This window comes from Rhinolophus hipposideros (genome assembly GCF_964194185.1).
Source record: "Rhinolophus hipposideros genome assembly, chromosome: X".
Classification (NCBI taxonomy): domain Eukaryota; kingdom Metazoa; phylum Chordata; class Mammalia; order Chiroptera; family Rhinolophidae; genus Rhinolophus; species Rhinolophus hipposideros.
This window is the reverse complement of record NC_138046.1, coordinates 194438-221435: the sequence shown is the minus strand read 5'-3', so window position 1 is coordinate 221435 and position 26998 is coordinate 194438. Positions and strand designations below refer to the sequence as shown.

The 26998-nt window shown below is 37.0% G+C and overlaps 1 protein-coding gene across 2 annotated transcripts in view; it reads right to left on the bottom strand.

Moving 5' to 3' along the window:
* Window positions 1–26998, bottom strand: part of ZDHHC15 (zDHHC palmitoyltransferase 15) — a 70244-nt gene that overhangs the window by 29078 nt on the left and 14168 nt on the right. Inside the window, exons 3-5 of one of the 2 annotated variants that reach the window (XM_081041935.1) lie at window positions 18580–18674; window positions 1643–1660; window positions 599–719 (exon numbers count right to left, since the gene is read on the bottom strand). In XM_081041935.1, the coding sequence (XP_080898061.1) occupies window positions 599–719; window positions 1643–1660; window positions 18580–18674 (234 nt within the window). The remainder of the gene's footprint in view (window positions 1–598; window positions 720–1642; window positions 1661–18579; window positions 18675–26998) is intronic. The other variant, XM_081041936.1, reaches the window with a different exon arrangement.

Sequence of the window (26998 nt, the reverse complement as noted above, 5' to 3'; positions counted from 1 at the left end):
GTGTGTGGCAGTGTTTATAGAGGTTTTGGTTTCACAGGTGTGTACATTTGTGGAAACACTGAATGGTACACTTAAGATTTGTGCATGCTTTTATATGCACAGAGGGTGCCAAAAAAATGTATACACATTTAAAAAAGGGAAAAACTGTATTAACATTACAGTGATGGTAACCATGTTGCGCACCTCTTGTAATTGCAAAAGTCAAATGTGACTTCTATTCATCTTTTGTGATCGATATATATTGAGCATTACAATTTTAATACAATGTTTTCCTTTCTTAAAATGTGTAGACATCTTTTTGGCACCTTCTGTATATTTCACCCAGAAAAGAATGATACAAGATGTTAGGTGGATATGTACTGATATCTGGTACTTACTTTAAAATGCACCAAAAAATGTCTTTATGGTTACTGGTAGACTGTAGACAGATGTTTAGTGTATAATTTTCTATCTTGGATGTATGTTTGAAAATCTTTATAATAAAATGTTGAGAAAAAGCTCCATAGTGTTTTTCAGAAAAGAGGAGAAAAGGGAGCTAGCCTGAGGATATGTATGACTTGGACCTTCTGCAATCCTTGCTGATTTTGGCTGAACTGACCTCCACTCCCGGTTCTTGTGTAAACGGGTAGCTTCTTGGCCATGTCAACCAGCATCTGCTTTTGGACCTCAGGTCTTTCTTCATTTTCATAGCGTTCCTTATCTGCATAGGACAAGTGGAACTGGAAGCAGAGTGAGAGGCAAGGCTTTATTTTCCATGGTTGACAGAAAAGATGAAAAACAACAGCAATTATGTAGAAGATATTTGTTACTTACCCTTGAAGCCCAGGTACCTACCGTGTTTCCCCAAAAATAAGACCTAGTTGGGCAATCAGCTTTAATGTGTCTTCTGGAGCAAAAATTAATATAAAACCTGGTCTTATTTTACTGTACTACACCACCGGGTCTTCACATAATATGGTATAACATAACATAACATAACATAACATAACATAACATAACATAACATAACATAATATAATATAATATAAAATACCAGATATCATATAATACAGGATATAATATAATACAACATAATACTGGGTCTTACATTAATTTTTGCTCCAAAAGACGCATTAGAGCTGATTGCCTGGCTAGGTCTTATTTTCGGGGAAATGCCTGGTATTTGGCTTATAACTTTCTCTGTATAATTACCTCAATGACCTTATCTGGTTTTATCTCAATCCTCATAACTGTATGATAGGTGGCATTGTTTTATAAATAAAATAAAACTTAGATTAAGTACCTTGATCATTGTTACACTCAACCAATAAATAGCAAAACTAAGGCCCACACCCAGTTGACCTATGCCCTTCCCACTCCAGTAGACCATGATGTTGCGTCCGATGTCTGACACCTTTCTGCTGGGACCCTGTTGATAATTAACTATGCTTGTTATTAAGCTGTAAATTTCATAGGTGACATTCTTAGAGTCTGGATGAGACTGCTTGCAACATTATCTGCATATCTTGCAAATGAGTAGAAATTGGGATATCCTCACTATTTCAGACATTTTTAGTCTGGTATGGAGCTTGTTGCCATGTTTGTGCCATACTTTGCTAATCTTGCAAAAGGTATGCCAACAATTCCCCAAAGTAATACAGACCTGAAAGCTTTCTTCTGTCTGGGCCAAGGGTCGGCAGAGGTGAAAAAGAGAAGGATCTGTGTTCAGATTTTCTGGGTTTGTACCTCATCTCTACCATTTAATAGTTAAAGAATCACTTTTAAAAACCAAAACACTCTCGGTCTAAGTTTCTTCATCTGTAAAATAGATGGCAATAATACCTACTTCACAAGTTGGTGTAAAAGTGCTAGATAATAACAAGAATTAAAAGTCTCTTTTACAAGTCCAATTTCTTAAATCATTTAAAATATTTCATATTGTGAATATTTTTAACTATTCTAGAAAGTGTGTAGTGGTATCTTACTGTGATTTTAATTTGCTCTCCCCTGGTTACTACCAATATTGAGCACCTTTTCATGAATTTATTAGCCATTTGGGTATCTTCTTGTAAAATGCCTATTAAAGCTTTTGTCCACTAAACAAGAATTAGGTTGTCTTTTGTGTATTGATTTGTAGAATTTCTCCGTATATTTTGGATAGTAGTCCTTTTTAAAATATTTTCTACCAGTCTGTGGCTTTTCTTTTTACTTCCATTATGGAAGCATTTTGATGAACAGAGGATCTTGGTGGGAGTGCAGATTTATGTAACCACTTTGAAAAACTGTTTCATGTTATCTACTTAAGCTAAATATATGCCTGCCCTATGACTCAGCAATTCCATTCCTAGTTATATACCCAAGAGAAATGAGTGTGTGTATGTATATATGCATGTACAAAATTGTTCACAGCAGCTTTATTCGTAATAGGGAAAAAAATTAACAACCCAACTGTCCTTCACTTGGTAAATGGAAAAGCAACTATGATAAAAGGGAATAGCTAATAGCAGTAAAAGGGAGTGAACAAATGAAACATACATCAACATGAATGAATATGGAAAACATACTGAGTGAAAAGCTTACACAAAATAGTGTATACTATGATTTTGTTGTGAGGTTCAAAAATAGGCAAAGCTAATCTATGGTGATAGAAGCCAGTTCTATTTGAGAGGAAGTTGATTGGGAAGGGGCATAAAGGAGATTTTTGAGGTGTTAGAAATGCTCAAAATCTTAACCTGGATGGTGATTATATGGGTGTGTATACAGGGGTGCCAAAAATGTATACACATGATTTGTATTCATTTTTTGTTATCGGTATATATTATTAAAATTTTAATACAGTTTCTTCCTTTCTTGAAATGTGTATACCTTTTTTTGGCACCCACTCTATAGGTAAAAATTCATCAAATTGTTCTCTTGACAGCTTCATTCTTGGACTACAGTATGTATGTTATACATTAATAAAATAGTAAAAGAAATAATAAAACATTTAACATAAGTGTATCTAACTTTAAAACTGGAAATGCATAAAATCGAACACTATTTTAAGCAACATACCCAGTGGTATGTTTTTATAGTATCATGCCATTCTTAGGAGAATGATAATTGAGTCCTGCCTAGGGGTATGTGGAAATGTGTAGGGGTGTTTTTGGTTGTTATGAAAAATATGGTGCAGTATGGACGTTCAATGGGTGGGAGCCTAGGGTGCTAAAGATTCTGTGATGAACTGGACAGATGCACACAACTAAGAATTTTCCTAACCAAAAGGCTATAGATCAATGTTATAAAATAATAACTAAATAATGTAAATTTAATATAAAAACAACTGGGTAAGTTGTTTTCTTAGAAGAAAATTATACTGACTGACTCAAAAGAATTGTTTTTAACAACTCTTAATTTTGATAATTAAAAGTAGCACCTTTGGGGGATTTCTTTGGGAATATATTATTTTTAATCTTCTAAACCACAATTGCTTTTGCACCAACCTAGTAACTTTCTTGTCTGCTTGAAAGGCAGAGGCAGAGGTGTAACTGCTTATATGTGATGAAAACCTTGTGGTTGGTTATTCAACAAGTTGGCTTAAGTTTGGAATAAGATGCCATACCTACACGCCCAATTTCTGGTACTGACCAAGCCTTTTTGGAAATTAGGATGCAGTCAGCCAGTAAATGGATTTTGGGTGGGACAATTGGTGATAGACTGGGTTATAGTTGGTATTAGATAAATTAATATGGTGGCTATCAAATAGTCCCCAAAGACTCACTTTTTCTTTTTACCAATTAAAAACGATAAAGATGTTGTCTTAAATATTACACATGTGCAGTGCTTATCTAAATTCTGTCATCATCTCACCCAGTTTAGGTCTACACCATTCCCACCCACTCATCCTTTCTACAAGCTTCATAAATAGTGTGAAGGGGAAATTATTTTTAGTGAGCTAAAATTAAATAACATAAAACTCCATTTTAAGGTACACATTTTATAGTGTACAATTCAGTGCCATTTAGTATATGAGGTCTGCCAATTACGTTCACAAACTTGCCCCCATGAGCTTACATTGGCAGCACTGTACAAACAGCTCGGTAAGGTTTCATAACCTTGGTATATCAGTGTCTCACAGCTGTGTTCGTGTCGAAATGTGGCGGTGTCTTGCTGAGTGGTGTTCATTATTGTTGTTGCATGTTTTTGAGTGCCGTCGGGAGAATGTCTGAGCTTGAATTAGGGCAACGAACATATATTAAATTTCTTTTTAAACTTGGCAAGAGTGGAAGTGAAATCAGGGACATGTTAGTCAGAGTTTATGGGGATAATGCCATGAAGAAAATGGCAGTATACAAATGGATTAAATGTTTTTCTGAGGGGAGAGAATGAGTCACTGATGAAGAGAGGTCAGGGCGGCCAGTACCGAGCAGAACTGACGAAAACATTGCAAAAATTCATAGAATTGTGCATCAAACTCGTCGACTGACTATGAGAAGCATAGCAGACCCAGTAAATATCGATAGAGAAACAGTTAGGAAAATCTTAACTGAAAATCTTGGCATGAGAAAGGTGTGTACAAAAATGGTCTCGAAGGAGCTCACTGATGAACAAAAGCAAAGGAGAGTTGAAATTTGCCAAGACCTTTTGGAGAGGCAAGACGATGTTTTGGACTGTGTTATCACTGGCGATTAAGGTTTCCAGGCGGGAATTCCTGCCCGTTCTCAGGAATTTTTTTCACTTTCCCATTCCCAAATCCTGAGAAAAGTTGATTGGGAAATCAGGAAAATTGGCTCCTTGAACCCAGGTGGTTGGTAGTATCAGCCATCACTTTCTGGAAACGATTCATTGTGGAGAACTGAAAACAATTTATATCTTGGGATTTGGGAACAGGAAAGCGAAAAAAATTCCTGAGAACGGGCAGGAGTTCCCGCCTGGAAACTCTACTGGTGATGAAATGTGGGTGTACCAATACAACGCTGAAACAAAGCGTCAAAGTGAGTAATGGAAGTCAGCCAATTCTCCGAGACCAAAAAATTTCCGTCAGTCAAAATCAAGAGTCAAAACCTGTTTTGGTATCAGAGGGATTGTTCATTATGAATTTGTACCAACTAGATAAACAGTTAACCAAGTTTATTTTTCAGAAGTGCTGAAAAGGCTGCATGAAAAAGTTAGACAAAAAACGACCTGAACTTTTCGCCAACAATTCATGGCTCTTGTATCATGACAATGCACCAGCTCACATGGCACTGCCTGTGAGGGAGTTTTTAGCCAGTAAACAAATAACTGTATTGGAACACCCTCCCTACTCACCTGATCTGGCCCCCATTGACTTCTTTCTTTACCCGAAGATAAAGGAAATACTGAAAGGAAGACATTTTGATGACATTCAGGGCATCAAGGGTAATACGACGACAGCTCTGATGGCCATTCCAGAAAAAGAGTTCCAAAACTGCTTTGAAGGGTGGACTAGGCACTGGCATCAGTGCACAGCTTCCCAGGGGGAGTCCTTCGAAGGTGACCTTAGTGATATTCAGCAATGAGGTATGTAACACTTTTTCTAGGATGAGTTTGGGAACTTAATTGTCAGTCCTTGTATTCACAGTTTTGTGCAGCCATCACCACTATCTAATTTCAGAATATTTTCATTACCCAAAAGGAAGACCCCCATATACATTAAGAGTCTTTCCCTATTCCCCCATCTCCAGACTCTGGCAACCACTAATCTAGTTCTTGTCTCATTAGATTTTCCTTCCTGTATATTTCATATAACTGGAATCAAACAACATGTGGCTTTTTGTATCTGGTGTGTCAATTAGCAGAATGTTTTCAAAGTTCATCCATGTTGTAGCATGTATCAGTAACACGTTCCTTTTTATGGCTGAATAATATTCCCTTGTATAGACACACCACACTTGATTTATCCGTTCATCCATTGATGGACATTTGGGTCCTTTCCACTTTTTGGTTATAGTGAATAATGCATTATGAACAATTGTGTATAACCATTTGTTTGAACACCTGTTTTCAAGTGAGTATATAAACCTAAAAGAAGAATTGCTGGATTGTATGGTAATACTGTGTTTAACTTTATGAGGAACCACAGAACTGTTTTCTACACCAGTCATACCATTTTACATTCCCAGTAGCAATGTATAAGGATTAAGAGTTCTATATATCCACACCAAAACTTGTTATTTTCCCATTTCCTTTTTCCTATCTTTCCTCTCTCTCTCTCTCTCTCTCTCTCTCTCTTTCTCTCCCCTTCCTCCCTCCCTTTTCTTCCTTCCCTTCTTTCCCATCCTAGGGGGTATTAAGTGGTATCTCATTGTGGTCTTGATTTGTATTTCTCTGTTGTCTCTTTTCATGTGCTTGTTGGCCATTTGTATATATTCTTTAAATGTCTATTCAAGTCATTTGACCATTTTTAATCGGGTTGTTTGTCTTTGTTGTTGACTTTTAAGAATTTTTATATATTCTGGATACTTGGCATTTATTAGATATATGATTTGCAAGTATTTTCCCCCATTCTTTGGGTGGCCTTCTCACTTTCTTAATAGTGTAGTTTGATGCACAAAAGTTTCTAATTTTTACAAAGTTTAAGTTATCTATTTTTTTCTTTGGTTTCTTGTGCTTTTGGTGTCCTATCTAAAAATCCATTGCTAAATCCAAGGTCATGAAGACCTTTTTCCCTAGGTTTTCTTCTAATTGTTTAAGAGGTTTAGGTCTTACATTTTGGGCTTTGATCCATTTTTTTCTTATGATAAGATATACACAACATAAAATTCAACCATTTTAACTATTTTTAAGTGTACAACTCGATGGCATTAAATACATTCACATTGTTGTGCAACCATCATCACCGTCATTCTTCAGTCCTTTTTTCATCTTTCAAAACTGAAATTCCATGCTCATTACAAAACAACACCCCAAACCCCTTCCCACTAGCCCCTGACAACCACCATTTTACTTTCTGTCTCTGTAAATTTTACTATTCTTGGCAACTTATATAAATAGAATCATACAATATTTGTCTTTTTATGACTGGCTTATTTCACTTAGCATAAAGTCCTCAAAGTTCATCCATCTTGTAGTATGTGTCAGAATTTCCTTCCTTTCTTTTTTCTTAATTGATGCTAACAGGATTTTGTAAAATTCAGCATAATTTCTAATAAAAACTCATAAAGAATTTAGAATAATTTAAAAATCTATGCTTTATGCCAAAGCCAGTAACTTGCTTTATAATGAAATATTATCATTATTCCCATTGAAGTCTGGAACAAGACAAGAATTCCCACCATCATACCATGTAGGGAAATGATAGCCAATGCAATTATATATGGAATAAAATAAGAAATTAAGTACTGAAAATAAATTAGGATTGTAATTTGTTTGTAAATGATATGAAAATCCCCAGGATCAATTGAAAAACTTGTAGAATCAATAAAAAATGAGTTAAGGAAATAAAATTGACAAACCTTTAGCCAGACTCATTTAAAAAAGGAGAGAGAGGACCCAAATTAATAAAATCAGAAATGAAAGAGGAGAAGTGACAACAGACACCACAGAAATACAAAAAATTTTAAGAAATTACTATGAGCAACTATATGCCAACAAGTTTGACAATCTGGAAGAAATGGACAATTTTCTAGAGGCGCACAACCTTCCAAGGCTAACTCAAGAAGAAACAGAAAGCCTGAACAGTCTGATTACCACCAGGGAAATTGAATCAGTAATCAATAATCTCCCAACAAACAAAAGCCCTGGACCAGATGGCTTTACAGGTGAATTTTTCAAAACGTTCAAAAAAGAATTATCACCTATTCTCCTCAAGCTCTTCCAAAAAATCCAGAAGGAAGGAAGACTCCCAAAAACTTTTTACAAAGCCACTATCACCCTGATCCCAAAAGCAGATAAAGATACAACAAAAAAAGAAAATTACAGGCCGATATCTCTAATGAACATAGATGCAAAAATTCTCAACAAAATATTAGCGAACAGAATTCAGCAATACATTAAAAAGATCATACACCATGATCAAGTGGGATTCATCCCTTGTATGAAGGGGTGGTTCAACATCCGCAAATCAATTAATGTGATACACCACATTAACAAAATGAAAAATAAAAATCACATGATCATATCAATAGATGCAGAAAAAGCATTTGATAAAATCCAGCAGCCATTTATGATAAAAACCCTTAAGAAAGTGGGAATAGAGGGATCATATCTTAACATAATAAAGGCCATATATGACAAACCCACAGCTAACATCATACTCAATGGGGAAAAGCTAAAACCATTCCCCCTAAGATCAGGAACAAGACAAGGTTGCCCACTTTCTCCACTTCTATTCAACATAGTGCTGGAAGTTCTAGCCACAGCAATCAGACAAGAGAAAGAAATAAAAGGCATCCAAATTGGTAAGGAGGAAGTAAAATTATCATTATATGCAGATGATATGATACTATATATAGAGAACCCTAAAGACTCCACCAAGAAACTATTAGAACTGATAGATGAATTCAGTAAAGTAGCAGGATATAAAATTAATATTCGGAAATCAGTTGCATTTGTATATACCAATGATAAAATAGCAGAAGGAGAAATTAAAAAAATAATTCCATTTACAATTGCTCCAAAGACTATAAAATATCTGGGAATAAATCTAACCAAAGATGTAAAAGATCTGTACTCAGAAAATTATACAACACTGAAGAAAGAAATGAAAGAAGACATAAATAGATGGAAACGCATTCCATGTTCATGGATAGGAAGAATTAATATAGTTAAAATGTCCATACTGCCTAAGGCAATATACATATTCAACGCAATTCCTATCAAACTACCAACGACGTTTTTCACAGAAATAGAACATATAATCCTAAAATTTATATGGGACCATAAAAGACCCTGGATAGCCTCAGCAATCATGAAAAATAAGAACAAAGTGGGAGGTATAACGATACCTGATTTCAAATTATACTACAAGGCTACAGTAATCAAAACAGCATGGTACTGGCATAAAAATAGACACATAGATCAATGGAACAGAATAGAGAGTCCAGACGTAAATCCATGCCTATATGCCCATCTAATCTATGACAATGGAAGCAAGAATGTACGATGGGGTAAAGACAGTCTGTTCAATAAGTGGTGTTGGGAAACCTGGACAGACACATGCAAGAAAATGAAGCTGGACCACCTCCTTACACCATATACAAAAACAAATTCAAAATGGCTTAAAGACTTAAATGTAAGATCTGAAACCATAAAATACCTAGAAGAAAATATAGGAAGAAACTTCATGGACATTACCCGGAGTAAGATTTTCACTGACATATCCCCTCGCGCGAGGGAAGTAAGAGAAAAAATAAACATGTGGGATTACATCAAACTAAAAAGTTTTTTCACAGCAAAGGAAACCATCAATAAAACAAAAAGGGATCCTACTGTATGGGAAAAGATATTTGCCAATGATATATCTGATAAGGGATTAATATCACAAATCTATAAAAAACTTACTCAACTCAACTCCAAAAAAACAAACAACCCAATTAAAAAATGGGCAGAGGACTTGAGGAGACATTTTTCTAAAAAGGACATACAGAAGGCAAGAAGACATATGAAGAAATGCTCAAGCTCACTAACCATCAGAGAAATGCAAATAAAAACCACAATGAGATACCACCTCACTCCAGTCAAAATGGCTAACATCAATAAATCAACAAACAACAAATGCTGGCGTGGATGTGGAGAAAAGGGAACGCTAGTGCACTGTTGGTGGGATTGCAGATTAGTGCAGCCACTATGGAAAACAGTATGGCGGTATCTCAGGAATCTGAAAATGGAACTACCCTATGATCCAGTAATTCCACTCCTAGGCATCTACCTGGAGAAATCCAAAACTCCAATTCAAAAATCTGTATGCACTCCTATGTTTATTGCAGCACTTTACACAATAGCCAAGATATGGAAACAACCGAAATGCCCATCGGTAGATGACTGGATTAAGAAGCTGTGGTACATTTATACAATGGAGTATTACGCAGCCATAAAGAAGAAAGAAATCTTATCATTTGCAGCAACATGGATGGATCTAGAGAACATTATGTTAAGTGAAATAAGTCAGAAAGAGAAAGACAAGTACCATATGATCTCACTTATATATGGAATCTAAAGAAAAGACTATGTGAATAAACTAATCAGAAACAGTTTTGGGGACACAAAGGAAAAACCGAGAGTCGTTAGATGGGTGTGGGGGGGGGGGTTGGGGATAAGGGGAAAGGTGAAGGGATTTGGAAGCAGCTGGTAACCACAAGATGGCCTCAGGGTTTTTTTGAAAATTAATTTGGGGAAGGTATTCAATAATGTTGTAAAGATTTTGTTGGGTATCCGATGGACATGCATCCTATTTGGGAGACCACCTCAGGGATACTGTGGATACCTGATCATGGCATTGTACACCAGAAGCTAAACATTAATGAATGCCAATTATAATTTTGTATATATAATGTGATGGTTCAGTGTGAGGTTGGAGAGATAGTGGATGGGGGGAGGGGGGTTCACAGTGTGAGGGATATAAATGATGAACGTCTAAGTATTACCTTGTCTTGTACACCTGAAACTAATAAATAAAAAAAAAAGAAAAAAAAAATTAGCGAACAGAATTCAGCAATACATTAAAAAGATCATACACCATGATCAAGTGGGATTCATCCCTTGTATGCAGGGGTGGTTCAACATCCGCAAATCAATTAATGTGATACACCACATTAACAAAATGAAAAATAAAAATCACATGATCATATCAATAGATGCAGAAAAAGCATTTGATAAAATCCAGCAGCCATTTATGATAAAAACCCTTAAGAAAGTGGGAATAGAGGGATCATATCTTAACATAATAAAGGCCATATATGACAAACCCACAGCTAATATCATACTCAATGGGGAAAAGCTAAAACCATTTCCCCTAAGATCAGGAACAAGACAAGGTTGCCCACTTTCTCCACTTCTATTCAACATAGTGCTGGAAGTTCTAGCCACAGCAATCAGACAAGAGAAAGAAATAAAAGGCATCCAAATTGGTAAGGAGGAAGTAAAATTATCACTATATGCATATGATATGATACTATATAGAGAGAACCCTAAAGACTCCACCAAGAAACTATTAGAACTGATAGATGAATTTAGTAAAGTAGCAGGATATAAAATTAATATTCGGAAATCAGTTGCATTTGTATATACCAATGATAAAATAGCAGAAGGAGAAATTTAAAAAACAATTCCATTTACAATTGCTCCAAAGACTATAAAATACCTGGGAATAAATCTAACCAAAGATGTAAAAGATCTGTACTCAGAAAATTATACAACACTGAAGAAAGAAATGAAAGAAGACATAAATAGATGGAAACACATTCCATGTTCATGGATAGGAAGAATTAATATAGTTAAAATGTCCATACTGCCTAAGGCAATATACATATTCAACGCAATTACTATCAAACTACCAATGACGTTTTTCACAGAAATAGAACATATAATCCTAAAATTTATATGGGACCATAAAAGACCCCGGATAGCCTCAGCAATCTTGAGAAATAAGAACAAAGTGGGAGGTATAACAATACCTGATTTCAAACTATACTACAAGGCTACAGTAATCAAAACAGCATGGTACTGGCATAAAAATAGACACATAGATCAATGGAACAGAATAGAGAGTCCAGACGTAAATCCATGCCTATATGCCCATCTAATCTACTACAATGGAAGCAAGAATGTACGATGGGGTAAAGACAGTCTGTTCAATAAGTGGTGTTGGGAAACCTGGACAGACACATGCAAGAAAATGAAGCTGGACCACCTCCTTACACCATATACAAAAACAAATTCAAAATGGCTTAAAGACTTAAATGTAAGATCTGAAACCATAAAATATCTAGAAGAAAATACAGGAAGAAACTTCATGGACATTACCCAGAGTAAGATTTTCACTGATATATCTCCTCGCGCGAGGGAAGTAAGAGAAAAAATAAACATGTGGGATTACATCAAACTAAAAAGTTTTTTCACAGCAAAGGAAACCATCAATAAAACAAAAAGGGATCCTACTGAATGGGAAAAGATATTTGCCAATGATATATCTGATAAGGGATTAATATCACAAATCTATAAAAAACTTACTCAACTCAACTCCAAAAAAACAAACAACCCAATTAAAAAATGGGCAGAGGACTTGAGGAGACATTTTTCTAAAAAGGACATACAGAAGGCAAGAAGACATATGAAGAAATGCTCAAGCTCACTAACCATCAGAGAAATGCAAATAAAAACCACAATGAGATACCACCTCACTCCAGTCAAAATGGCTATCATCAATAAAGCAACAAACAACAAATGCTGGCGTGGATGTGGAGAAAAGGGAACGCTAGTGCACTGTTGGTGGGATTGCAGATTAGTGCAGCCACTTGGAAAACAGTATGAAGGTATCCCAGGAATCTGAAAATGGAACTACCCTATGATCCAGTAATTCCACTCCTAGGCATCTACCCGGAGAAATCCAAAACTCCGATTCAAAAATCAGTATGCACTCCTATGTTTATTGCAGCACTTTTCACAATAGCCAAGATATGGAAACAACCGAAATGCCCATCGGTAGATGACTGGATTAAGAAGCTGTGGTACATTTATACAATGGAGTACTACGCAGCCATAAAGAAAAAAGAAATCTTATCATTTGCAACAACATGGATGGATCTAGAGAACATTATGTTAAGTGAAATAAGTCAGAAAGAGAAAGACAAGTACCATATGATCTCACTTATATGCGGAATCTAAAGAAAAGAATATGTGTATGAATTAATCAGAAACAGTTTTGGGGACACAAAAAACCGAGAGTTGTTAGAGGGGCGGGGGGGAGGGGGTTGGGCATGGGGGGAAGGGTGAAGGGATTGGGGGGCGGCTGGTGACCACAGGATGGCCTCAGGGTTTTTTGAGAATTACTTTGGGGAACTTATTCAATAGTGTTTGGGGATTTTGTTGGGTGCCCGATGGACATGTGTCCTGTTTGGGAGACCACCTCAGGGATGCTGTGGATGCCTGGTCATGGCATTGTGCACCAGAGACTGGACATTAATGAATGCCAACTATAATTTTATGTGTATAATGTGATGGCTCAGTGTGAGGTCGGGGTGGTGGTGGATGGGGGGAGGGGGGTTCACGGTGTGAGGGATGTAAAAATAAAAAATGGCTATCATCAATAAATCAACAAACAACAAATGCTGGCGGGGATGTGGAGAAAAGGGAACGCTAGTGCACTGTTGGTGGGATTGCAGATTAGTGCAGCCACTATGGAAAACAGTATGGAGGTATCTCAGGAATCTGAAAATGGAACTACCCTATGATCCAGTAATTCCACTTCTAGGCATCTACCCGGAGAAATCCAAAACTCCGATTCAAAAATCAGTATGCACTCCAATGTTTATTGCAGCACTTTACACAATAGCCAAGATATGGAAACAACCGAAATGCCCATCGGTAGATGACTGGATTAAGAAGCTGTGGTACATTTATACAATGGAGTATTACGCAGCCATAAAGAAGAAAGAAATCTTATCATTTGCAGCAACATGGATGGATCTAGAGAACATTATGTTAAGTGAAATAAGTCAGAAAGAGAAAGACAAGTACCATATGATCTCACTTATATATGGAATCTAAAGAAAAGACTATGTGAATGAACTAATCAGAGTCAGTTTTGGGGACGCAGAGAAAAAACCGAGAGTGGTTAGATGGGTGTGTGGGAGGGGGTTGGGGATAAGGGGAAAGGTGAAGGGATTTGGAAGCAGCTGGTAACCACAAGATGGCCTCAGGGTTTTTCTTTTGAAAATTAATTTGGGGAAGGTATTCTATAATGTTGTAAAGATTTTGTTGGGTATCCGATGGACATGCGTCCTATTTGGGAGACCACCTCAGGGATACTGTGGATACCTGATCATGGCATTGTACATCAGAAGCTAAACATTAATGAATGCCAACTATAATTTTATATATATAATGTGATGGTTCAGTGTGAGGTCGGAGGGATAGTGGATGGGGGGAGGAGGGTTCACAGTATGAGGGATATAAATGATGAACGTCTAAGTATTACCTTGTTTTGTACACCTGAAACTAATAAATAAATTAATTAATAAAAAAAAAAAAGAAGCTGTGGTACATTTATACAATGGAGTACTACGCAGCCATAAAGAAAAAAGAAATCTTATCATTTGCAACAACATGGATGGATCTAGAGAACATTATGTTAAGTGAAATAAGTCAGAAAGAGAAAGACAAGTACCATATGATCTCACTTATATGCGGATTCTAAAGAAAAGAATATGTGAATGAACTAATCAGAAACAGTTTTGGGGACACAAAGAAAAAACCGAGAGTTGTTAGATGGGCGGGGTGGGTTGGGTTGGGGATAAGGGGAAAGGTAAAGGGATTAGGAAGCAGCTGGTAACCACAAGATGGCCTCAGGGTTTTTTGAAAATTAATTTCGGGAACGTATTCAATAATGTTGTAAAGATTTTGTTGGGTATCCGATGGACATGCGTCCTATTTGGGAGACCACCTCAGGGATACTGTGGATGCCTGATCATGGCATTGTACACCAGAAGCTAAACATTAATGAATGCCAACTATAATTTTATATATATAATGCGATGGCTCAGTGTAAGGTCGCAGGGATAGTGGATGGGGGGAGGGGTGTTCACAGTGTGAGGGATATAAATGATGAAAGTCTAAGTATTACCTTGTCTTGTACACCTGAAACTAATAAAAAAAATAATGAAAAAAAATGAGTTAAGGTAACCAGTTATAAAAATTAAATACAAAAATTAAAAACTTTCCTATGTATAAAGCATAACCACTTAGAAAATATAAAAGAATCCTATTTATAATAACCACAAAAATTAAATAGCTAAAAATAAATACTAAAGGAAATTAATAAAACTGACTTTAAAAATGATAAACTTTTGAGACAAAAAAATGTTTGAATAAAGAAAAGATATACTTTTAGGTTTAGTACTAAGATTCAAACATTGTATAATTATATCTTTTAAAAGTAATCTTATATCAAGTAAAATCCTAATCAAATGTCTAAGAGAATACTTTTGGGAATTTGAGGAAATATTTAAAAATTAATTTGGACGATTAACCATTCAAAAATATCCAAGGAAGTTCCAAAAAAGAAAATAAATGAGGAGGAATCACACTAAAAAAATTAAAATAAATTACAAATGACAAAAATTAGCAACAGACTTGACTCCAGGCCAGGTATGATATACTACAAAGTTGTTGACTAGATACAGTATATGATAAAGGAGGAAAATGTATCATTCAGTGAATGGTGCTGAGAAACCTAGCTATTCTTAGCGTGTCATTTCCGACACACACAGAAATACATATCCTTTTTCAAAGAATAGTTAGCTCACAAACTCATCTAATACCTTGACTTTTTTTTATCTTTGTAATCTTTAATCTCCATTATCATATCTCTAGATGGGCCTGGCTCTTTTGAGTGGCTCCATAGTATCTGTTGTCTAGGTATGTCAACTTAAATAAAGAGGTAAATTTAGGCAAGATCAAATTACCAGAAACAGTTTATTTGGGAATAGCAGAGGAATTAGCAATAGCAATTTAGGAATCTCATACTGTAGCAAGCTACAAGTGAGTCTGTTCAGAATTTCCTTCCTTTTCAAGGCTGAATAATATTCCATTGTATCTACATATCACATTTTGTTTTTCCACTCATCTGTTGATGATTATTTGGGTTGTTTCCACCTTTGGCTATTATGAATAATCTATGAACAATTGTTGAACATATGTGTACAAATAAATCTCTGAGATCCTGCTTTCAATTCTTTTGGGTATATACTTAGAAGTGGAATTGCTGGATCATATTATAGTTCTATTTTTAATTATTTGAGGGACTATCATGCTGTTTTCCATAGGGGCTGCACCATTATATATTGCCACCATCACACAAGGGTTCCAATTTTTCCACATCCTCACCAACACTTCCTATTTTCTACTAAAAAAAAAAATAGTAGGCATCCCAATGGAAGTGACGTGGTATTTCATTGTGGTTTTGATACATAGTTCCCTAATGCTTAATGATGTTGAGCATTTTTTCATGTGTTTGTTGGTTATGTGTGTATCTTCTTTGGAGAAATGTTTATTCAAGTCCTTTGCCCACTGTAAAACTGGGTTGTTGGGAGGGTTTTTTGTTGTTGTAGAGTTGTAAAAGTTCTTTCATATTCTGGATATTAACCCCTTGCCAGATATATAATTCGTGAATATTTTCTCCCATTCTATAGGTTTTCTTTTCACTCTGTTGGTTGTGTTTTGATATCCAGAAGTTTTTTAATTTTGAAATAATCCAATTATCTATTTTTACTTTTGTTTTTGGTGTCATATACAAGAAATCCTTGTAAAATCCAATGTCACAAAACTTATTTCCTATGTTTTCTTCTAAGGGTTTTATAATCTTAGCTTTTTAGGTTTAGGTCTTTAATCCATTTGAGTTTATTTTTGTATATGGTATAAAGTAAGAATCCAGCTCCATTATTTTGCATGTGCATATCCAGTTTTCTGAACACCATTTGTTGAAAAGACCATCTTTTCCCCATTGAATGATCTTGGCACCTTTGTCAAAAAATCACCTGATCATATAGACAAGGGTTAATTTCTGAGCTCTTTATTCTATTCCATTAGACTTTGTGTCTGTACTACATTGTTTTGATTATTGTAGTTTTGCAGTAAGTTTAGAAATATGGAAATGTGAGACTTCTAACTTTGGCTTTCAAGATTCGTTTGGCTATTTGGGGTTTCTCAAGAACCCTTATGAATTGTAGGATGGAATTTTTCTATTTATAAAAAAAATCATTGGGGTATTGATAGAGATTGGATTGAATCTGTAGACTACTTTGAGTAGTCTACAATATTAACTCTTCTAATCCACAAACACAGGATGTCTACCCATTTATTTGTATCTGTCTAACTGGTTTTGGCAATATTTTGTCACTGTATTTATTTATTCATTTATTTATTTATTTTGCCATTCAATATTATTTTCTATTAAATTCCTGTGTACAGCATAGTGGTTAGACATTTATATAATTTAAGAAGTGATGCCCTCAATTAGTCTAGTACCCAACTGACACTATACATAGTTATTACAATATTATTGACTATATTCCCTATGCTGTACTTTACATCCCCTTGACTATTTTGTAACTATCAATTTGTACTTCTTTTTTTTATTAGTTTCATGTGTACAAAACAATGTACTAGTTAGACATTTACACCCCTCACAAAGTGATAACCCTCTTCCCCCAATCTACTACCCCTCTGACATCGTGTAGAGCTGTTATAATTCCACTGACTCTATTCCCTATGTTGTATTCCACATCCTGTGACCATATATATATTAACTTATAGTTGACATTCTTATTATTCAGCTTCAACTTCAGGTGTACATTGCAGTGGTCAGGCATCTACACCATCCAAATTCCTGCACCGTTTTTGCCCAACCCCCCAATCCCCTCCCATCTGGCAACCATCAATTTGTTCTCTATATCTATGAGCCTGTTTCTGTTTTATTTGTTCATATATTTTGTTGTTTAGATTCCACATATAAGTGAAATCATATGGTAGTTACAAAATTGTCACAGGGATGCAAAGTACAGCTTAGGGAATACAGTTAATATAGCAACTGTGGCTGAAAAATAAAATGAGTTATTTGTAGACAGCATAAAATAGGTGATAATGTGTATCTGTTATGTGAATATCTGCCTTTTAATTTGATAGCTTAATTCATTTATATTTCAAATAATTACTCATAAAAAAGGACTTCTACAGTTTTGCTATTTATTTTCTTTATAGCTTATCTGTTTTATGTTCCTCAATTCTTACTTTACTGCCTTCCTTTGTGTTTAATTTTATTTTTCTTGTTTTGATTTTTCTTGTACCATTTTGATTCCATAAATGGTAAAATTTAAACCAGTATTTTCCCTAATGTTTGGAGGCTGTTAAAATCTCTTCCCTTGTATGTGTTTTCTAAAAAAATTTTCTGCTTTGGAACCTAATCTGTTTTACAGTAGTCACGTTTTGAATGCCTGATATGACTTCAAATTCTTTGATAAACATTCCCAAATACTGCATGAAACATTTTGGTTCAAAGGAGCACACTTTGAAAATGATCAATTTGACTATTGTAACTTTTTTCCTACCAGTGATCTTCCAGAGGCTCACTGGGTTCTAAAATAATAGTTTCATAGAATGATGAGTTTTCAGAATTCAAGTGGGTTCTTGTTTCTCTAATTATATTACCAAAGCAGGTAGTGCTTTCCTGGTTTTAAACATATCCATGACTGGTGATTTCACAAACTCCTTCAATATACAATCTGCCCCTTAATTTACTCTTTGCATGAAGAGTCATTTTTAAAGATCACTCTGAATCTCTCGTTTGTAATGGAAGGCTTTTTGCTCTTCTTTTTGCCCTCTTCTTGCCTTATTGACATTTCTGCTTTCCTCTGTTTTTAGTCTTTATGAAGTAACCGGTATTCTTACCTTCTGGTTTGGCTGTTGTGGGAGTGTAAAAATAGACTTCCAGTAGGTCCAGGTAAAGAACACAAAGATGGCATGGTAGAATATGAGGTAGATAACTGAAATTTAAGAAAAAACACAGTGTTTACACTATCCTTTTGACCATTTCTAAGAGTTCAGAAAAACATAAGCTCAACAACAAATTTCTATTTTGTTTTCCTATTACCAAGTATTTTTTAGTATTACTATAAAATATTAATTCTTACTTTTCCCCACGCAGTGACAGAAACAAGTTACAATGCCAAATTTTGAACACAAAGGAAACCATGAACAAATCAAAAAGACAACCTACCGAATGGGAGAATGATATATCGATAAGGGGTTAATACCCAAAATTTATTAAGAACTCAAAGAACTTAACTCCCAAAAGACCAAACAATTCAGTTTAAAAAGGGCAGAAGATCTGAATAGACATTTCTCCAAAGAGGACACACAGATGGCCAACAGACATATGAAAAGTTGCTCAATGTCACTAATCATCATAGAAATGCAAATTACCATGCCCCTGTCACATTTCACCCTGCAGTGTGTGTTACTGAATTATGGATATGCACTATGATTCTCAATTTTATGTTTCTCTCTATATATATACACACATACACACACACATGGTGCCAAAACAATGTATATACATTTTAAGAAAGGAAAACACAGTATTAAAATTGTAATACTCATACATATGTACCAGGGGTGCCAAAAAATGTATACACATGACTTATATTCATCTTTTGTTATCGGTATATATTGAGTATTACAATTTTAAGGCAGCTTTTTCCTTTCTTAAAATGTGTATGCATTTTTTTGGCACCCTCTGTATATTCCTAAGCTATGGTCCCAAATGTGTGGAAGTCTATTCTTTGTTTTATACACCTGAAAGTAATTTAAAAAATTTCAAAAAGAAACCTAGCAACATATTTATTTGTAGTGAATTATTACCTAGACTAATCATTCTTATAAACTGCAGGGACACTGAGTCTTTCTTTTTTAGGTGAGATGCGCTAGTGAGGTTTCAGATCACTACAGAAATCAAATAGCTTGTGAACTGTGTTCCTGAACTGCCAGTACTCAATGACATCTTTTCAAGCAAGCAGGCCCAGTAGAGTGCTTTGCTTATCTGGTAGAGATCACAGTCCTGGGGCATCATAAGCTGCTGGAGCTGTGATTAGCATATGAAAACCAAGTTTTTTTTGTTTCCACAATATGCAAAGGAGAATGACTACTTGAGCTTTTATCCTGAAATAAATGATTTATAAACACAGTTACTAAATTCAGAACAACTGCAGTCTTAGGTGGATTTTTCTTTGGGAGTTGGTCATGTTCCTTACAGCTGATGGCTAAAAGCACTGGAGTTAGTAAAGGATGTACCCAGGCAGGGGTATATCTTTCAACTTCATACTATAATTCCAATAGGAACAGCAGCTGTAGTTTTAGCAATGGAAAGAGCCCTCACTTGAATCCAATTTTGGTTCAAGATAGAAATCTCCAGATTATGACTGGGGGAAATTTGTCAGCCAGACAGTCACTTCTCCCTTTGAGTAGGACACCTAGCAATGAGGTGTCGACTCTAATATTTGAGTTCCCTGCCGTACTTGATTTCCCCTGCCTTAAAAGCTCTCACAAAAAGCTGCAGTTTGTCTCACAGCTATTTGAAGAAGTGTTTGGAGAGGATGGGGTTAGAGGCCCATGGGCTATAATCAAAGAGTTAAGGATACTTCATGAGACTACAAGATTGCTCAAGAGTTGTTTCCATGACTTAGCTATCCCCTAGGAAAATACAATATTTTCTTCAGTTATTTCCAAGGTTTACCCAGCTACCCCCAGGAATCTCTCTGTTGGTGGGCTCTAATTCCAGTGCCAACATATGGCATCATGTTTTGAAAGAGTATGCCTGGCTTTCCTTATTGATATCAACTTCAAAAATTACGGCCGTCTACCAAGTATCGTCATTTCCTCTAATTATCCATTGGCATGTAGTACTCATCAATGATTATAAACCTTTTCTGAAGCTGGCTATGTCTGAAGTCTGTACCAGTTCTAGGGGATAATGAGTTTCATAAGTTTGCTAGCCACTGTGCAAAGCAGGATTTCATTTTACTTGTCCTCAAGTTAGTATTTTTCAATTTCAAAGAGCTTTGTAGTTCCAGTGTATTGGAATTTAGTAAACAACAAAGCTAACAAAAAATATAGCCTCCTTGTGCTTATAAACTTGGATTAAAGTGTTTCAACTCTAGACCTGCTGCTTAAAAACTGTGTGTCCTTGAGAAGCTGGTTAACCTTGCTGATCTCATCATATGTGACACACACACACACCCCATCAACCACGTCAGTGATTTTCACAGTGGACACCAAAGCAGAACAGAGAATCTCTATTACCCATGTGGTGGTTAGGGATTGGTAAGCCAGTTTTTCACTGGCTGGGGAAGTAGCCCAGGTTATCAAAATCCCAGCTTGATTTCATCAGAATGCATTTCCTTTTGTTAACGCAACCAAAAAATCTTGTACCTCATTAGTATGATGTTCACATGATTTATTTTGATATTATAAAATTTTACATTTGAAAGAGTCCTTAGATTCCATTGGGTCTAACATTCTCCATGACATATAAATCTGATTTGCATTATCCATATTACCCAGCTTTTGCTTGAACACCTGAAGTAATGGGAAACTTATCAACTCTTGGGCCTGCCCATTCTGTTGTTGGATAACTCTAATTGTTAGACACATCTTCTTCATATCAAACACAAATATGCCTCCTGGTAACTGGCTCATGTCAACCCTAATTTTGCTCCCAGGAAAGGAATCATATTTGCTTAAAAACAAAAAATGTTGTATCTAAACATTTAAAGATCAGTTACAACTGAATAATGAGAGAAACAACTCAATAAAAACAGGCAGAAGACATAGACATTTCATAAAAGAAGATACACATATGGCAAAAAAGCACATGAAAAGATGCCTATCATCAGTCATTACAGAAGTGCAAATTAAAACCACAAGGAGATACCACTTCATACACAACATAATGGTTTTCAAAACCTTGAAAACACCAAGTGACAGTGAAGATGTAGACTAACTGGAACTCTCATGTTTCACTGATGGGGATACAAAATGATAGAACTGCTTTGGAAAACAGTTTGCTAGTTTCTTATAAGTTAAACATACATAATATAGAATATGTAGCAATACAAAGGAACAAAGTACTCCTACACACACTGACATGGATGAATCTTAAAAGCATATTGCTAAGAGAAAGAAGCCGGATAGAAAGGGCTATGTATCTTATGACTCAATTTATATGACATCCTGACGAAGGTAAAACTACAGGGACAGAAAACAGATCAGTGGTTGCCAGGGTGGAGAGTGAGAGAACTGCTTGCAAATGGAGCCTCTGGAAGGAGAATGACCCTCCAACACCGATTTCAGACTTTTACCTTCCAGAACCATAAGAGGATACATTTCTGCTGTTTCATGCCACCATATTTGTGGCAAATCGTCATGGCAGCTCTAGCAAATTTATATACTCTCTATACTCAGTTTTCTTATCCATAAATAAACATATGATCATACTTACTTCATCTGGCTTTAATGAGGATGACATGTACCTAAAGCATGTTAGAGCAGTAGCTGGCACATAATGAGTGCACTTGAAGTAGTTTTTATTATGACTCTAATAGTTAAGTGACCATAGTTATCTTTGAGCCTCTGGTCCCTTCACCTGTTGCAGTTAATAATAAAAATACTTAGTCTAACAACCTCTAAATAAAGAAACAAATAAATAAAATTGGCCTTTTCCTTTCATATATTTTCATTTTAGTTTTTCTAATATTTAGTATAATAGATAGCTACTTATTCTGACTTCCCAGCCTAAAATTTTAATTTTCCTCACAGCCATAGTTAAATGTGTTGGGAGTTATAGGCTGTATGATTGAAAGCAGTGTCATACACAGCTGGAGGAGGAACCCAAATCATAACTCTTTTCCCCCCCTTCTTCTGCCTCCCCCCAACTCCGGTTCAAGCCGTTGTTTCTCAGTCTAGTTGTGTAGGACACAGCTCTCTGGTCCATGCTGGTTATGAGCCTTGCGCTCCCCTGGCTGAGGCAGTCGGTCGCCAGCCACTCACAGCAGCCCACAATAGCCCACAGCAGCCCACAGCAGCACACAGCCCCTAACGGCACACAGCCGACCTCTGGCTGCTGGCAGCAGCCCAGCTCCAGGGAGAGCTGTTGTTCACAATCTTAGCTTTAGAGGGCGCAGCTCACTGGCCCATGTGGGAATCGAACCGGTGACCTCGGCGTTAGGAGCACGGCGCCCCCACCACCTGAGCCACTGGGCTGGCCACGAAATCATAACTCTGAAACCTAGAATTGGCTACACTCTGGCTGATCTTTCCTTATTGAATTTTCAATAAGCATTATTTTTATAACAAAATGATATAAATATTAATTAGTATTTTAATAATTATTCTATTATATAATAATACCTATAACAATGATTATTATATTAATATCATGACTAATATTCTTTTAGAAGTGGGTTAACCTCTAAAGAAAGCCTTCGTCTGCTCCCAAAAATCCTCATTATAAAGAAATTTTACAATAATAAATATAAAATAGTATATTATTAAGAGCACTGAGATAACTGTTCAAAACCTAATTTAGATTTTCCTATACAGTTTGGAGGTGAGTAGAAAAGATCATACTGTGGCCGAAACTTTTTCCCTCGCAAACTCCTGATGTCTATTATGTCATTGATAAATTAAGGTTAGTATAATCAGGAAGCTAATACAAAGCAGATATTCCCATGCTCTGGGTTTTCAAATGGAAAAATTAAATAACTTCTTGTATTCATTTGCTCAGGCTGCCATCCTAAAGTACCACAGACTAAGTGACTTAAACAACAGAAAATGACTTTCTCAAAATTTTGGAAGCTAGAAGTCCAAGATCAAAGTGTGGGCAGGGCTGGTCCTGAGGCCTCTCTCCTGGGCGTGTGGACAGCCGTCTGCTCCCTGTGTTCTCACACGGTCATCCCTCTGTGTGTGTCTGTGTTCTCATCTCCTCCTCTTATAAAGTCACAAGTCTTATTCATTAGGCCCACCCTAGGGACCTCATTTTACCTTAACCCCCTCTTTAAAGACCCCATCTCCAAACAGTTATATTTTGAGGTCCTGGGGGTTAGGACTTCCATATATGAATTTGGGAGGGGGAGACACAGTTCAGATTATAAGAGTTCTATTATTTAGGAATTGCATCTATTTCTAAAAAGTTAAATAATTACAACCATTTTTAACTTTAAAAGAGAAACCAGAGAATTTAGTATGCAAACCATTCAAGATTAAAATGAATTCTCACAGAATGCATTAAAGTTTTGCTTAAAATTATTTAATCAATACATTAGTCTTGATTATATGTGGATTGTCTGACAGATTGTGCCTAATCTCATTCCTAAATTCATCCCTTAGCCCCACCCATCTTTGGACCCTACTAAATTTCTAACCTCCAGCTTATCCCAGATCCTCACTTCAGGAATAGAGGAAGGAAGACTTTCCAGTCAAGATCTTCAAAATAGGAGTGACGTAATAGGAATGGCAGCAGCAGGGTGCACTTTTTTAGTTCTCCTCCGGATCTTAACACAAACGGGACATAGAACCCATCAAAGGACTCTCTGCTCATCATGCAGAACAGCTAAGAGACTCATGCAAGGATTACTTGCAGGTGGGCAAATTGGGCAAGCAGGGGAAGAGGGAAGGGAGCGGAGTGGAGACGCGGCCCGCATCTCCAGTTGTGGGGATGCGGACCGCATCTGCGGTGGTGGAAACGCAGCCGCATCCGCAGCTGCAGAGACGCAGGGGATCCCAGGACAGAATAGAGAACACAAAAGCCAGGAGGTGGGCTCTTTCCCTGCGTCCCACAGCTGATCTCTCCTGCCGAGGTGGCAGCATATCCAGCATTTGAGGCAATAACCTCAGCTGATACCTCCAGTTGGGCCCTAGGCCGGAAAAAGGACACAAACTCCATACCTGGGCCCCTCCCTCCTTCCAGTCCTACCCCCGCCCTTCCAGAGACTTAAACTGGCCCGTGAACTGAGGAGTAGTGTCAGATTACAGAGGAGCCTTAGTGCTCAGGCTCTGGGAAGACTGGCAGGCAGCTCTGACCCAGGGAAGAGGCTGGGAAGAGTGTGATTTTGGCTGGGCTAGGAGAGAAGAGACTCCTCCACCCCCCAGCCACCACCTTTTCTGGCCTGCGGGAAGAGTGTGACACGGCTGGGCTGGGAGAGAGAAGACCCCTCCATCCCCAGCCCCCACCCTTTCTGGCCTGCCTAGGGCGGGGCAAGTGCAACTGCAGAGGCACTCCCAGAGATCAGTAGTAAGCTCCCAGCAGACGCAGACGCAGCTCCCGGCTTTCAGCAGCTCAGAAATCTCCCGCCCGCCACACAAACACACACACACAGACACACACACACACACACACACGAACGAAAGAAGTGCCCTAAGACTCAGGAGAACTGAACACAGGGCTGGGGGTGCTACTCTCAATGCGCGTAGGTGCAGGCAAGGGCAGAAACTGCACTGACTTTGTGGAAACTACCATCCAGACGCCTCAGCTCCACGCATCTAAATCTGCAGTCCCAACGTCACTCTGGGCACCAGGTGACCAGCTTTGCCTGCACAATACGCAGGGGACTCTTTGGTACAGCAGAGGACAACCTGGAGATTACTTGGTGGGCTTAAGCCAAGACTGGCGCTGCTTTTTGTTTTGCTTTATTTTGTTTTGTTTTGTTTTGTCTTTATATCTTTGATATCTTTGCCTGTGTTGAGTGGGGGTTGTCGGTTGTTTTTACATGTGAATGTATTTGATTTTTTCTTTGTTGCTGTTGTGCTTGGTGATTTGCTTTGTTCTGAAATTGCCCTACCAGGGCCCAGCTTAAGAGGCACAAGATTCAACACATCGAGAGGCCAACTCCAGACCAAACCAGAGTACTACCAGGTTTGACCTACAAGTCACACACCCAGAGGGAATTCTCTACAGGCACAAGAGCCCATAGAGGCCAAACCACATTTAAGCGGTCAACCCTCACAAAGCAGAATGCCCTGCGGTGGCAGAGCCAAGTCTCACAACTAGTCAGCCCAGGAGTTAACCCCACCTACTCACAAGTAAAAAGCAATTAAAGATCTTCTTAACAGGACAATATACACAACACAAGAGTCACCTTTGGAGCACACGCAGAGGAGAAGAAGGAAGTAGTGCAAGTCAAATATAAAGAACACATACTACATAAGATAACCCAGCAAGAACTAAGAACTCTAGGGGATCTTCCTAATACATCAAAGCAAACACAGAGTCAACCAGAATGGGGAAACAAAGAAACATGTCCCAAATAAAAGAACAGAAGAAACCTCCACAACTGGAACCAAATGAAACAGAGGTAACCAACCTATCAGAGACAGAGTTCAGAACACTGATGATAAGAATGTTTAAGGAGCTTAGAGAAGACATAAAGAAGGAGGTAGAAATCATAACGAACAACCAGTTAGAACTAAAGAACACAATTACCGAAATAAATAATTCACTTGAAGGAATTAACAGCAGGTTAGATGAAGCAGAGTATCGAATCAGCGACTTAGAAGACAAGTTAGCAGAGATCACTCAAACTGAACAACAGAAAGAAAAAAGAATAAAAAACAATGAAGATGGTTTAAGAGACTTCTGGGATAACATCAAGCGCAACAACATGCGCAACAAAAAAAATGATCTCTGACTTTATGAAGCATAGATAAGGATAAGAGGCAACTCAAAACTTGCTCTAAGTCTATAATAATAGTAGCAAGTATTTATAGAATCACCAATATGAGCTTTACTCACCACTGTTGTAAGTGCTTTCTATGTTTTAACTCATTCATGGTTCCAACAGCTTTACGAAGTAGGTAGTATTATTATTGCTATTCTACACACGAATAAAAAGAGTACAAGCAGGGTAAAATAATTTACCAGGAAGTAGTGAAGTCAGGAGTTGAATTTAGACAGTTCATACTTTTAACTACCATGGTCTATTGTCTTCCCACCACTGTGCTTCATGGCCTCTAGAGCCAACACGTCTGCTAAATGAGTAATAGCAAGCTGGAGGTTAAAAACAATACAATACTAATGCTATGTAGTTAGTGAACGACAACAACTAATTCCCATTAAGTGAGAATTAAAACTGGCTACATAAATACTTATGGTTATACCTGATGAAATAATGTAAAGCTAAAGCTTTCTTAAGACTCATGCTTAGCTTACAGGTTTTTAATGGAAAATACCTCCATCTCTTTAGGTAGAATGACAATGCAGATTGAAGATCTAGCCAAGACACGGATGAGGGGTGGAGAGGAGTACAGTGATTATACT